The sequence below is a fragment of the Eschscholzia californica genome, unplaced genomic scaffold (assembly GCF_041429995.1).
Source record: "Eschscholzia californica isolate CP2 unplaced genomic scaffold, dmEscCali1.0.p SCAF_4, whole genome shotgun sequence".
Taxonomy (NCBI): domain Eukaryota; kingdom Viridiplantae; phylum Streptophyta; class Magnoliopsida; order Ranunculales; family Papaveraceae; genus Eschscholzia; species Eschscholzia californica.
Genome location: NW_028238461.1, coordinates 24,495,744 through 24,510,892, shown reverse-complemented (window position 1 = coordinate 24,510,892; position 15,149 = coordinate 24,495,744). Strand labels below are relative to the sequence as shown.

At 37.5% G+C, this 15,149-nt stretch overlaps 1 protein-coding gene across 2 annotated transcripts; it reads right to left on the bottom strand.

The window, feature by feature from the left end:
- Nucleotides 1-6,170: 6,170 nt before the first annotated feature.
- LOC147543812 (putative pectinesterase 53) lies at nt 6,171-12,136 on the bottom strand. 2 transcript variants are annotated; one of them, XM_086637958.1, is made up of 5 exons: nt 11,605-12,136; nt 10,754-10,943; nt 10,297-10,503; nt 8,584-8,819; nt 6,171-6,387 (listed from the first exon to the last, which is right to left on the bottom strand). In XM_086637958.1, exons 1-5 carry the CDS (start codon nt 11,988-11,990, stop codon nt 6,240-6,242), a joined length of 1,167 nt encoding a protein of 388 aa, XP_086494084.1. In that variant the 5' UTR covers nt 11,991-12,136; the 3' UTR covers nt 6,171-6,239. The 2 variants fall into 2 exon arrangements, with proteins under 2 accessions (XP_086494084.1, XP_086494085.1); XM_086637959.1 differs by having other exon boundaries at nt 6,171-6,382; nt 11,605-12,133.
- Between the last annotated feature and the right edge of the window lie 3,013 nt (nt 12,137-15,149).

Sequence of the window (15,149 nt, the reverse complement as noted above, 5' to 3'; positions counted from 1 at the left end):
TGTAAAACTATAAATACCCATGTAAACCTATGAATAAAATACACAAAGAATTCTTTCCCCCATCTCTCTCTCTCTCCCACACGATTTCTCTCCCTCCCTCTCTCTCTCTCTTTGTTCAGTTAATTATTATTATCTTCTATTATCAAGAGGTGATTTACCTCTTCACATGGTTTAAGAGCCAATTCAATTTTTTTTTGAATATCAATTTATTTCACCATGACTACTGATATCGATTTTGGAGATTATACTCCTCATTCTCCACCTAATCTGGTGTTTGATGTTCATCACTCTGATTCAGCAACTACTATTCTCATCACTCCATTATTAACCAGAGATAACTATGCCTCCTAGTCAAGAGCTATGAAAATGGCTATTCGAGCAAAAGATAAGTTCGGGTTTGTAGACGGTTCTATTCCCAAACCCACTTCTCCATCTCAATTACACTCATGGGGAAGGTGTAATGATCTTGTTAGTAGTTGGATCATCAATTCTATTTCTCTGGATATCCGGTCTTCTGTTCTATACGATGATAATGTCGCCGATATTTGGCGTAATTTATATGATAGGTTTTTCAAACCAATGCTCCGAAAATCAATTAAAACGGGCAATCACTTCCTTCAAACAAGAAGGACATGATGTTTCTTCGTATTTCACTCAACTTAAATCTCTTCAAGATGAGTTACAATATCTTTTGGTTGTTGATCCATGTATTTGTGGCCAAGGAAAATCATTACTTGATCGTTCTAATCAAGAATGTGCCATAGAATTTCTTCAAGGACTTCATGATTGATTTTCGGCAATTCGAAGTCAAGTTCTATTGATGGATCCTTTTCCTTCGATTTTGAAGATTCACTCACTTGTTAAGCAAGAGGAAATCTAACAAAACATCATGGCCGCTACTTCTAATCCACCGAAGGCCGCTACTCTTGCCACTTTTAATGATCAACGTCCCTTTCGTATGGAGGAACAACGTCCGAAATGACCACATCCTTTTTGTGATTATTGCCAAAAACATGGTCACGTTCGGGCCACATGCTTCCAACTTCACGGTTACCCGAATCGGCAAGGTCAGATGGGCCGTCCCCGACCGAACTGACCATCGGGTCAACTCGCGACCTCCGTTTCCACTACCACCAAAACCCAAAACAACATGGAGGTGCCTCTAGCAACAAGCTTATCTAATGAGCAATACCATGGGCTGCTGTCCCTTCTTGACCAGCAACGAAATTCTGTAGGCACCCTCCAAATCGCGCCTAGTCAAACCGCGCCTAGCCAAACCGACCGGGCATTAACCTCATGGGTTCGGTTAATAATCTCTCAGCTATTTCTTTTCTATCTTCTCCTTGGGTTATCGATTCTGACGCCGCCAAACACATTTGTTGCCGTTTATCTCTCTTCTCTTATTATACTAATGTCCCATCCAATTACTATGTTCGTCTTCCGATGGCTCTCGCATTAAACTTAGTCATATTGGAACAATTGTTTTCAATAAATAATTTCTACTTCCTAATGTTTTACACATTCCAGAATTTAAAATCAATTTAATTTCTATTTCTCAATCACTACTTCTCTTCGATGTCTAGTAACATTCGATTTCGCTTCTTGTTTCTTTCAGGATAAATTGACGAACGATTGGACTTAGTGATCTCCATGATGGACTAATTTTCTTCGCACGGATCTTAGGATTTGTTCGTTTTCAGTTTCTAGTACTAGTCTCAATAATAAAGATGTTTCCGATATATGGCATTGGCGCCTAGGACATCCTTCTTTTACTACTTTTAAGTATTTAATTTCAAAAACTCCATGTATGAAGTTAGTTTCAATCAATAAAATTCCGTGCGAAATTTGCCCCTTGTCCAAATTTACACGTTTACCTTTTTCATTAAGTCATACTTCTTCTTCTCGTTCTTTTGAACTTCTTCATGCCGATTTATGGGGACCTTTTTCTGTCCCCTCACAATCCGGTTGTCGTTATTTCCTAACTTTGGTAGACGATTTCGCTCGTTGTACTTGGATCTTTTTAATGTCAAATAAATCTGACACCTTCAGATTAATCAAAATTTTTTCACGATATTTGTCAAATCAATACATCGACACATTCAGACCATTCGTTCAGACAATGGTACGGAATTTATGAACAACGATATCCAATCTTGGTTCCGCAAAAAGGGTATCATCCATCAAACTAGTTGTTCTCATACTCCTCAACAGAAATGAATCGTCGAAAGAAAACATCGACACATTCTAGAGGTAGCACGTTCTCTACGCCTTCAGGCCCATCTACCACTCTCTTTTTGGGGTGAGTGTGTTCTAACGGCAGTTTATCTAATTAATAAATTGCCCGCATCCACATTAAAGGGTCTCTCTCATCATGAAAAACTATTGGGATCTCCTCCAAAGTTCGATCATCATCGGGTTTCTGGTTGTCTATGTTATACTCGACGACCATTGGTCAAAACCAAATTAGATTCCCGCGTTTCTCCGGGAATTTTTGTCGGCTACCCACACAATCAAAAGGGCTATCGCGTCTTCGACTTAGCCTCTCGTAAGATAATCACATCTCGTGATGTCCTTTTTCACAAAGATAAATTCTCGATGTTGACTCCACATCCGGTTCCTCCGACTACTCCTTCACGGGCGCCGGATGATGGCACATTCGTTTTTCCCACCGTCTCATCTCCATCTCCTCATTTGGGTTCTCCTTTACCCTCCTACGACCAGACTGATGTACCTATCGGTACACCTTCACGGGTCAACACATCGCCCCTGCCGCTACAGTCAACTCAGGCCAACCATTCTTCGTTCCTTCTACGAGAACCTCCGGGCACAACCCTGATATGTCTACCAGCCCAGCTCGTTCACCAATCGGCCCCACATCAATTTATCTTGAGGCACCCTCACCGGCTGAACCGGCTACATCTCATCGGCCTACACGCGTCCGCCGCCCACCGTCACATCTTGATGACTATATATGTCACTCTTACCCGAATTCTAAAGCTTTATATCCTCTTACTGAGTATCTCGATTTTAAGAAACTTTGAGACTCTCACCGGGTCTTTCTTTATTCGGTTATCACTACCGTTGAGCCTACTTCGTTTTCTCAGGCAGTTAAATCACCTCATTGGCGTGAGGCAATGGAAAAAGAAATCGCCGCTTTAAAATCCAATAACACATGGACCATTAAAGACCTTCCCTCGGGAAAGAGGGCGATCGGCTGTAAATGGGTATATAAAATCAAATTCAAAGCCGATGGCTCTATCGAACGATATAAAGCTCGTCTTGTAGCAAAGGGCTACACCCAAATCGAGGGTCTTGATTTCCATGACACCTTTGCTCTAGTCGCAAAGTTGGTTACAGTCTGTGTCCTTCTTTCAATCGCAGCTGTTAAAGGTTGGTCTGTTCACTAACTAGACGTCAACAATGCCTTTCTCCAGGGTGACCTCGATGAAGAGGTCTTCATGAAACTTCCTCCTGGTTTTTCCAAACAGGGGGAGTTTAAAGTTTGTCGTTTGCGAAAATCACTCTATGGCCTAAAACAGGCATCATCCCGTCAATGGTTCTCCAAATTTTCTTCTGTTTTAATCAAGAAAGGTTTCAAACAGTCCCTTTCTGACTATTCATTATTCTCTATATGCACATCATCTATTCGTATATATGTCTTGGTTTACGTGGACGACATTATCATCACCGGAAATAATGAATCAGCCATTTCTAAACCTAAAACCTTTCTCCACAACACTTTTTCTCTTAAGGATTTAGGTCGTCTTCAATAATTTTAGGAATCGAAGTTTCGCGATCATCCAAAGGTATCTTTCTCTGTCAACGAAAATACGCTCTGGATATCATTAAAGACTCATGCCTTTCTGCCTGTCGCCCTTCTCCGTTTCCAATGGAACAAAAGCTCCGTCTCAGTCATTCCGATGGTGATCCTCTTCCAGATCCCACCATTTATAGACGCCTCATTGGCCGTCTTCTGTATCTTACCGTAACACGTCTTGATATCAGTTACGCAGTTAACTGGATACTATCTTCATCCAGTTCTTCCCATATAACTAGATACTGTGACTCTGACTAGGCTAAATGTCCCTCCACTCGTCGTTTTATCACAGGATATTTCACTATGTTGGGTTCTAGTCCACTCTCTTGGGAATCCAATAAGCAACCGACAATTGCTAAATCATCTGCCAAAGCAGAATATCGTGCGCTAGCACATCTTACTAGTGAGCTTCAATGGTTGAAGTATCTGCTTAAGGATTTTGGTATTGATGATTCTTCTCCCATGACGGTTCATTGTGATAATAAAGCTGCTCTTCACATTGTCGATAACCCAGTTTTCCATGAACGAACAAAGCATATTGAGATTGACTGTCACTTCGTTCGGGAAAAGATCAAAGCAAACATCATCGCTTCTCGTTTTACACCAACTTCTGAACAACTTGCGGATATTTTTACGAAACCACTTGGAGCGGATGCATTCAAGAAGATTATTGCCAAGTTGGACATCACGTCCCTTTCTGCTCCAACTTGAGGGGGAGTGTTAAGGTATCTCACCAGACCATCCAACCGAGCCCATCAAAAGAGGTCCAACCGACCTCATGCAAGGCCCAACCAACTGCCCACATGCCTAAATCGGCTAGGGTTAGATATTAAGGAAGTTGTTATTTTATGTAATATTCTTGTATAAGGAAGTTTCCCAATTTTCCTAGATTACTGCTATGTGTAACGTACTTGTAAAACTATAAATACCCATGTAAACCTATGAATAAAACACACAGAAAATTCTTTCTCCCATCTCTATCTCTCTCTCCCACACGACTTCTCTCCCTCTCTCTCTGTGTTCAGTTAATTATTATCTTCTATTATCAAGAGGTGATTTACCTCTTCACAGAAGCGACATGACAAAAGACATAGAGAAATAAAAAATCTCCAAAAGGAACATGAAGGAGTTGCGTCAACCGGAGAGAGAAGGAGGGTCAAAAAGTACCACCACACAATGTTTTGGAGATAAAGCCCGAAAATAAAAAAGAGACCAACTTTCAACTGCTTGATGGTACACAAATTCACAAAGATGAAGAAGAAGATACAAGACAAGGAGGCTCTGAAGTTGGGCAGATTGACTTCTCCGCCTTTCATTATGGAAATATTGAATGCCATGAGGCCACAAGATTTAAAATGTGTCATGCTCTTGAAACATATGATGGGTTTGTTGATCTTGATATATTTGTGACTGACTTTGTCGCTATAATGAGTTTGACAACTGATTAATGAGCCCATCATGTGTCGAGTCTTCCCAACAGTTTTAAAATGAACAACAAATGACTTCGATGAATTAAATATTGGTCATCAGTTGAGTAAGTCAATAAGTCAAGAAAAGACTAAGAATCAACCGGGTCAATCCATGACAGTCAACCAAGGAGGTGAATTTGAAAGAACTCTATCACTCATGCCCCGAGGTAGGGATGAGTACAAGTATCCTAGGCGCCCAAGTCTTGTTTTGGCTTTAATATAATCAGGTCTGCCTTGAACTTGGGAGAAGTCAGGGAGTCCATACCTTAATCCCGAAATGTGGGGATGCCTAATACTTTCTCAACCTAAGCCCCAATCAGATTCAAGATAGGGGACAAATAATATCTAAGTGACTTGGGATACGAGAGTCCCTCATGAGAAAACTTTTCCCACGAAATCAAAAAGATCGGCAATACGATCTATCCAAAATACGGAATATCTTCGAGCAAGGGAACTTATCTTACTATGACTACTAAATTGTAGTTTCATCATAAGTCGGCGGATCTTCACCGCCTCATCACAACCGCTCATCACGGTTGGCTGGATGAGCCTACATAAAGCAAAAATTCGACCTAAACTGGGCAAACAATCAATCGAATGTTCAAATTTTAACTTTGGGGTTTCAATTCAATTTTCTAACTGCAAGAATCCTTTACTGACTTGAGCGTCGGAAAGTTTCCCAAGTTCTTCGTAAGTTTTTTCCCAAAATTATAAGAAGCATTTCGAAGTTTAGAGACAACAGTCTTTTTATCTTGAATGATGACCTAAAGTCATTTTTGTACATCATACTTTCCTTCTTGGAAAAGTAGCAGGATCATAAATCTTTAGCAATGGAGAAGACACAAGTGTATGAACAAAAAGAATCCCAAGGGGAAGATGATTCATAACTTGGTAAAAAACCATCAATTAGTTTTTTTTTTTATTGATATTAATTGTAAAAATGATATATAAATTTACATTTTAATCCACTCGGATCCATCAATGAAGGTCAATGAGAGAAACGGCTTAGCTTCTTCATCAGTTAGTTCTCTTGACCATGATACTCTTCCTGCATAGCTTGCCCCTGGTCCTGTGCATTTGTATTGCCCATAGAACACTGTCCTGCCATTTCATATCCAAAACCACATAATCAGAATGGGGAAACATCATCATAATATATACTCAGTCAAATGATTTAGAACCACTGTTATTATTACAGAATTGGTACATTATATTAACCTAGTTTGGTTGAGATATTCATGGGGCGTCATTTTATTCCATCTGAGCACAGTTAAAATAGATTAACCAAAGTTTAAGTAAAAGTAAAACAAGACAAAAGCAATCCATTTACTTGGCCATATATTATAGAAAAAAAAAATTGAGATGAAATGGAAGAGACATAACTCAAGGTAATCAATGCAAAATGAGGAAATTGTGCGGCATGTTGATGAGAATATTTCGAGCTATTTTGGTCCTATTGGTGTATCTATACCTTCTAATTTCCAACAAATTGGTATCAAAGCCGCATAAGCTTGTCATTTGAAATTTATGTGAATCTAGGGTTTGTTAGATTGTGGAGATCTTGCAAGAAAAATGACAAATATAAAACAACCTCTAATCATGGAAATATTTCGTCAGTGAGGAAGGTTTACAAAATCACAAAATTAATAGAAATATGTTGAGTATCTATATAACAATATGTTTCATCCATCGGCAAGCCTAAAGCCGCAGAAAAGAGAACTCTGTTATTATTATTATTGAAAAGAGTTGATATGAGGGGCAACAATGAAAAAAATAACGAATTTGTAACAGAACCAGTTGGTTTGAGGTGTAAATTGCAATCACACATCTAGGTTAGGGTGCAATGAACAAATCTATAACATTAAAAAGACTCAAGCTAAAATAACCAAAAACATCAAAGTGCATACCCGAAGGAAAGTTTTAAGGGCGACCTCCATAAGTGTCAAAGACGTCTGTCTGCCTTAAGAGAGAAGCCTTTTACACTTATGAGGGGCAAAAACTCAGATTAGGATTTTGAAGAATGAAATTTATTCTTCTTCTTCTTCTTCCTTTGGCTGCCCACTTTTTATCTTTAGGGTTTCATCTTTTGAATCTAGTTGTAGTTTCATGGGGTTTTCATGAAAAAGATTATAAACAATGAAATAGAAATGAAATCAACAAGAAATCCACCAAAAGATGGAGAAGAAAGGATGAAGGTTTGTTTTCATGGTTAAATGTCGAATATTTTGAAATCTAAACCGAAACATCGTAATATTTCGACCGAAAATCTGCACGAAATTTATGTAAGTTCCTTTCGTTTCCCTAATCTGAAAAACCGAGATACTTCGACAATTCCGACCAAAATATGTTGATTTTTCATTCCTTTCCTTCAATAGCTAAGTTAAGAAAAAAAAACTACGAAAACCGGCTCATACAAATGAGTGTATGTTAGGATCTCAAGATTTGTGAGATATTGTTCAAAATAGTTATATAAAACCAACTCAACAAGAAGAAATTTTTTATGAATTATGTAAAAAAACACATGTTAAATGCTTGAGAAAAAAACAAAAGCATTATTTCTTATCTATCAAGAGATTGATGACCCTACATTTGATAAACTACTTCAAAAGGTAAACTACTCATAGAATTTCTTTCTCGCTCGTGTGATTTTAATTCTGATGAACTCTTGAACTAAATTTTTTTTTTCACTCGTTAAACAACTTTCTTAAGGTAAGATTTCCTTCCCGCTAATGAACTAACTACTTGTTCTCTCCACTATTGATGTGAGATTATCCTAATACTTTTGTGCACGCGAAAAATAGATTTCAAAGTTGAAAATGACAAAGACACCATTAAAGGGAAATAACTTAAAAGGTCCAACTTTTTTTGTTTTATAAGAAAACCGTCCCATGATTGGATTTCTAAAAGATTTTAGGTAGCCTCTCTCAGACCCCATACTACAAATCCAAAAAGAAGAAGAAAGTCACTTTAAACATTGCACAAAAACAAATCATAAAGGCACTTATCCCTAAAAGAATTTTAGTCTTTTCCACTCAAATCTTTAAGAAAAAAAATCCTTTTGTATGCCTTTAAAATAATAAATTAATCCTTTTCCGTGTTTTTTTTTTATAAAATAACAATTTTATTACAAATAATAACTTAAAAACAATAATAATGATGACAAAGTCTACTGATTTTTTTCACCGCTACAACTATCTACACACATTTCCACGATTCCTTATTTCAAATAATTTTTTTAACTCGTCGTCCTCCATTAGGTAAAAAAAGGAGGGAGAAATAGAGAGAAAGAGTTCTTACATTTCACGATTGGGATCACCCCAATTGTACCATCCCTTAGGAATGATAATGTTGTCCATGTATGTATAAGCAAAAATAACCGTTGAGAAGCTTCCCCATGCCCTTCCTAGGTAAAGTGCACCTGAACCAGTCACCTTACAATTTACAAATGAGAACCCTGAGTCCTCCAATAAGCTCTTTCTTCCTTGTGCTGTTAGTGCACCATAGTTTTGTGCTATTGCGTGCACATGACATCCCTACCAAACCCACCCAACACACAATTATAACATCTATTTTAAAACCAAATATGAAAATAACTTTTTCTTGCTAAAGAGTTCAGAGAATCATACTTTTATACTACTTTCTAGCCATTGAAAAACAATTATTGGAGTCACAAAAAGAAATATTATATAGCATATTCGTACATCGGTTACAAATAACTTATAAATCGTAACATTTTTGGTTGATTTTCGTAATTTTACTTCTTTGATAAAAGGAAGTCTAATATAATAGCACAATATCTTAGGGGAATAGGAACAAAAACTATTCTGATATTCCTCCCTAGTTTGTTAACGTATCTATGTTTGAACGGTTCATTTTTGTGCATGAATTTTGCCTATGGTTACCTCATGAATCATCATAGGGCCAAAGTCTACATATTTGCGAACTTGTAATAGGTTTAGAGTTAAAGATTGAAACCTAATCTGTGAGAGGGGTAACACCCAGATTACCCTTATATACACCTTTAAAAATCATAAACCTAACACCTAATTAGGTAAGTATCAAATCGGTTCCTTATCGAATTATTTGTTATTTGAATAGATAATTTTTTTTTTTATAAAAACACTAGTTTTTGTCTCTATAAATTATTGAAGCTCGATTCATCAGATTGAATTGATGTATTTGATTAGGAAGATCAATACGTGTTTGTGTAACACCTATTCTTAAAAGATATTATTAAGATTTATTCATATATTGATAAAATCGAATATTTTCTAATTTTTCTTCCCACAAAATTTTGCCATACTTGTATTCAAGCTCTATCCAGTTTTTACGCGAATTTCATAGCATAGTTTTAAACTTCACAAAATGATGATATGAAACTACATAGCATATAAATCTTCATAATGTAGTATGAAAGTTCATAATGTATGTAGTTTCATGACGTAGTATGAAGACTTTGAGATATGATTACTAATTTAAGTTCACACGGTCTTCTCGTAATATTATTTCTCTTCTATCACTATAATAGAATCGTGTGAAATCGGATTGATGATGACATAATATAACAAAAAAAGTGCAGCATGAAGCATGATTTGGCGTATGAAGATGAACTTTCAATGAAGAGTTGACTACCGTGTTGGATTTTTTTTTTTTGTTGAGAACTACCGTGTTGGATTTTGTTAACTCATATTGTTAAATGAACTTTCATACTGCAATACAAATTTATATTCTGTAACATTAAGTTTCATTTAGTAAAATAAACTTTATATTATAATACAATAATGTGAACTATAAGTAATAAACATATAACATGTTATATCGTAATACGATTATTTATACTATAATCACATTTTATTTTTACGCGTCAAAAATGATTTTAGTATTTTTTTGTCAATATAGTGAATCAGGAATAAAGTTAGTTCCGAGGTAAACGCAATTACCAATTAATTTGAAGGGAGTAAGGTGAAAAAACCTAAAAGAAAAAATGTTTGAAGTTTTGTAAAGTCTAACCTCAAATAAGGAGAGTGCATCTCCAAAGATGAAATCAACAGACCCTTCAATATAGCAATCTTTATAATAATGTCTGCCCAAGTGATCATAGAGTGTGTCTTGTGCACCCAAGAACTTACACCCTAGAAAAGCTGCCGTATCAGCTGATATCCTAAATGCTACTGCTTGTACTCCCATTGCTCCTGGTGGTGGTAGTGGTGTCGTATTCTGTCAAATTTGTTTATACAATCTTAGAGAAAGAAGAGACATCAACCGTGCTAAATGCCCCGACTTTCGAGGCCGGCCACAGCCGGAAAGGTGAAGTGGCTGACCCAGATAGGTCAGGCATGAGGAGTGAGACACAGCCGATCCAATCGGGGCCTGTCATGTCACCTTTTCGGCTATAGTTCGCCTCTAAAGTCCAGCCATTTAGCACGGTTGTAGATTCTAGAGAGACAGAAAACCTAAGAAAATGTACCTGAAAGGTAATGTTTTTAGCAATGAAATAAGGTGAATTAACAGCGAAAGTAGCAGAACTATAAGTTCCAATAGGTTGTCCTCTAGAACCAATTGTTTTAGCTGTATCTCCCCATTGAACAATTGTTTTATCAGCACCTGCTCCTTCTATTGTTATAAATGATTTAAATCTTGGGATATCTACCTTTTCTCTGTAAAAATTAAGATTCGAATCGAATCACATTGATGTCATTAATGGACAAAATATAAAGAAAACATAAATCATGAAAACAAGAAATTCAGAATCTGATTCACAACTTTCCAAATATTTTTCGCCTTTTCAAAAGTCAAAAACAGAAGTAAGATTTGAAAGAGAATGACAAAATCACAGATAAAATATAACTCTTAAGTTACATCTGAATGTACACACAAACTAACAATAGGTGTTTCTAAAAGCGCCCCATACTTTTCCTTTTAGCTTATTTCTCTCTTGGCACTCTCTGTAGACCTCAGACTGAACAATCGGAGACCCACATATTGCCGCAGTCTGAGGACTCTCTGACTAGACTTAGTCTGTGTTGGGCTTGGGCCCAGTTCGACTGCCCTCGAACTATCCCAATCGGTTGGTGGGTTCGTCACCAACCGTTTATATACATAAAAGCCCCCGACAATGCAGCAGAGTTACCCATTGGCCTACCTGCCACATAGACCTTTTTTTTTTGTTGTAACGCCTGCCACACAGATCTATTATATAAGAGGTAATCCCCAAAATGTCAAAAAGCTGAATTTAGATAGCTATTTTAGTATTCATCAGAAGTAATTAATCAGAACATAATAATTAAACTACATAAAAGCAAGAGTTCCTAAACTTACATATAAGTTCCTGCTTTAATTTTGATCACAACCCTAACAAGATTGATAAAAGGAAGTGAATCAATTGCAGATTGAATTGTAGTAAAATCACCAGAATTTGGGTTCTTACTAACAGTAAGAGTATAAGAAGGGAAGAGATTGTTTATTGCAGTAGAGAAGAGTGAATGTTTAAGACTACCAACAAACTTGACCCATTTCAAGAATTGTTCTTGTGAGAGTTGGGTTTGTGTCGTATTGGACGGTAGTCGTTTTCCGGTGGTATTGCCCCGACCACCGGCTGATTTCCTTGGTCGTGTTCCTTTGGTATGTCTGCTAAGTGTTTGGGTTGAATTGAGAAGGAGAAGAAGAAAAAATATGCACACTGTATTATGTTTGTAATTTGTCATTTTTGAGAAAAAATGACAATGAAAATGACAATGTGAGATGGGAGTATTCGTATGGAGCTTTATATAAGTTTGATTGTTGAGGAAGTTTATAAAGAGAGAGAGAGAGAGAAAGAGGTCACGGGGTCTCTAATCTGACATGAAAGAGTGGGAGATGAGTCACATGCAAACAATTTAAGGCCACATAAGGAAGGAGGCTCCTTTTGGGTTGATGACTTTTTTGTAAGTTAGATCTTAGTAATTTAATTTTCTTGTTTTTATGACTTTTTGTTTCTTGTTTTGTTGCCCGTGAGGGTGTCTCTCAATGTTTCTTTGTGTGGGGTAGGTATATTCCAATTGGTAAAGTAGGATTCTTTTTGTAATTAAGTATGAGATTTCATTTATCTCCCTATATATATACTTCAACCCTCGTATCATTCTGTGCATCTACTCGTATTCGGTTGTGCACCCCTTTCAAATAACTAGTAGAGTAATTCTTATTATATTATTGAATGGAAACAAAGCCTTTATATAGGCAATGTGATTAGGATTTACATATGGAAAGATTGTGTAAAGATTAGGATATACACAGAAAATATTGCTACGTACAATATATAACATATATATTATTAACCTACTCCTATGCTATTACCGCCCCCCCCCCCCCCCCCCCCCCCCCCTCAAGATGAAGGGGCTAGGGAGCACCTTGAGCTTGTTTCGAAGAGCGATGAAGCGAGGTGATGGGAGACTTTTGGTAAAGCAGTCTGCTGTTTGTTGAGATGAAGAGATGTAGTTCAATGTAAGCAACTTAGAAGCAACCAATTCCCGAATAAAGTGGAAGTCTAAAGCAAGATGTTTGATCTTCGAGTGAAAAACCAGGTTTGAAGCAAGAGCGAGTGCAGAGACATTATCACACCATAGACGGGGTGACTGTGGCAAAAAATACTTGGAATCGCGAAGAAGAGAGCAGATCCATACAACTTCAGCTGCACAATGAGCTAGTGATCGATATTCCGCTTCTGTAGATGATCGAGAGACTGTAGGTTGTTTCTTGGCGGACCATGAAATCGGAGTATCACCAAGAAAAATAATAGAACCACTTGTCGAACGACTGTCAGTGGGAGATCCGGCCCAATCCGCATCAGCATACCCATGAAGGAAAAGATTAGAGGACTTAGAGATAATGAGACCGAAATCTATAGTGCCCTTAATATAACGCAATATCCTTTTAACAACGATAAGATGAGTCGTTGTAGGCTGGTGCATAAAAAGGCATACTTGACTCACAGCATAACTTATATCAGGCCGAGTCCAAGTGAGATATTGGAGAGCCCCAACAAGACTTCGGTAGGATGTAGGATTCTCTAGAGGCACCCCCTCATGAGGAGTGAGTTTCGTACTAGGAGCCATCGGAGTGGAACATGGTTTAGCACCATCCATGTTAGCTTTAGTCAAGAGATCTAAAGCATATTTAGATTGGTTGAGAAAAATACCTGATTGATCTCTCTTGACCTCCAAACCAAGAAAATAATGGAGATCACCCAAATCTTTCATTGCAAAAGAAAGGCCAAGCTGTTGAATTAAAGATTGGCAAGCGACAATAAAATTTCCAGTCACAATAATATCATCTACATAGACTAGGATGTACAATAAAACTACATTGTTAGAGTAAATAAAGAGAGATGAGTCTGATAGAGATTTGCTAAAACCAAGTGTCATGAGAGCATCACCAAGACTCTCATACCAAGCCCGAGGAGCTTGTTTAAGACCATAAATGGATTTGTGGAGTCTGCATACATGATTAGGAAAATTAACATCTTTAAAGCCCAAAGGTTGTTGCATAAATACCGTTTCATGAAGAGTACCATGAAGAAATGCGTTTTGCACATCTAGTTGTCGAATAGACCAATTAAAATTTACAACCAACATGAGAAGAACCCGAATAGTAGTCGATTTAGCAACAGGACTAAAAGTCTCTGAGTAATCAACGCCTTCTTGTTGGGAAAATCCCTTTGCTACCAATCGTGCCTTATACCGTTCTATACTACCATCTGAGATTTGCTTAACTTTAAAAACCCATTTACAACCGATCACATTTTGAGAGGGATCGGGAGGAACAAGAGACCATGTACCAGCCTTTTAAAGGGCTTGAAATTCCAAATTCATAGCTGACAACCATTTTGAATCCTTTGCCGCCTGAGTAAAAGAAGAAGGAGTTGGAGGGATAGAAACAAGTAACAGAGCAGAAGAGATTGGGTATTTTGTAGACAAAAGAACTTTTGGTTTAAAAATACCAGCCTTACTCCTTGTAATCATGGAGTGAGAATTTAGAGAAGGGGCAGTTGTAGAACTAACCGTAGGATTTAAGGTCTCTGGCAAAGTGGTGTAGGTTGAATTGGAAGCATTGGTAAGTGGGTTTTGGGAATTAATAGTTGGAGTTGGCATTACAGGAGGTAGGGTGGGTGGTGAAGTAGATATAGGTGAACTAACAAATGGATTTGAGGGAGTTTGAGAAGATGATGAGATTGACTGATCATTATGATTTAGTGAGGGAATAGAAGAATTGACCATTAGGTCATTATTGAGGGACAATGGGACAGGTTGGGCAGTCTCAATAGATGGAGACAACTGAACATGGGTTGGCGAATCTGTAGGAGATGTTAAACTTTGAGAAGATTCTGTTGCATATCTTGGATAGGAGAGAGGAAATAAAGGATTTTGAGAAATTACAGGTGCACCTGATGAAGAAGAAATCAGAGAGGAGAAGGGAAAGTGATCTTCATTAAAAACTACATGGCGTGAAATGTAAACACGCCCACTTTGAGGATGAAGACAACGAAATCCCTTATGAGAACTACTATATCCCAAGAAGACACATTCAAGACTGCGAGGAGAGAGTTTAGAAGTGGAGTAAGGACGAAGCCAAGGAAAGCAAGAACAACCAAATGTTCTTAGGGAAGTATAGTCTGGTTTAGATTTAAAGAGAGCTTCCTAAGGACTTAAAAAATTTAAGGAACGAGTTGGAAGGAGGTTAATGATGTGATTAGCAGTAAGAAGTGCTTCTAACCAATAATCTGAAGGAAGTTGAGCCTGAATCAAAAAAGTTCGAGTGATGTCAAGAAGATGACGGTGCTTTGATTCAGCGGCCTCATTTTGTTCTGGGGTATGTGGACAGGTAAAATG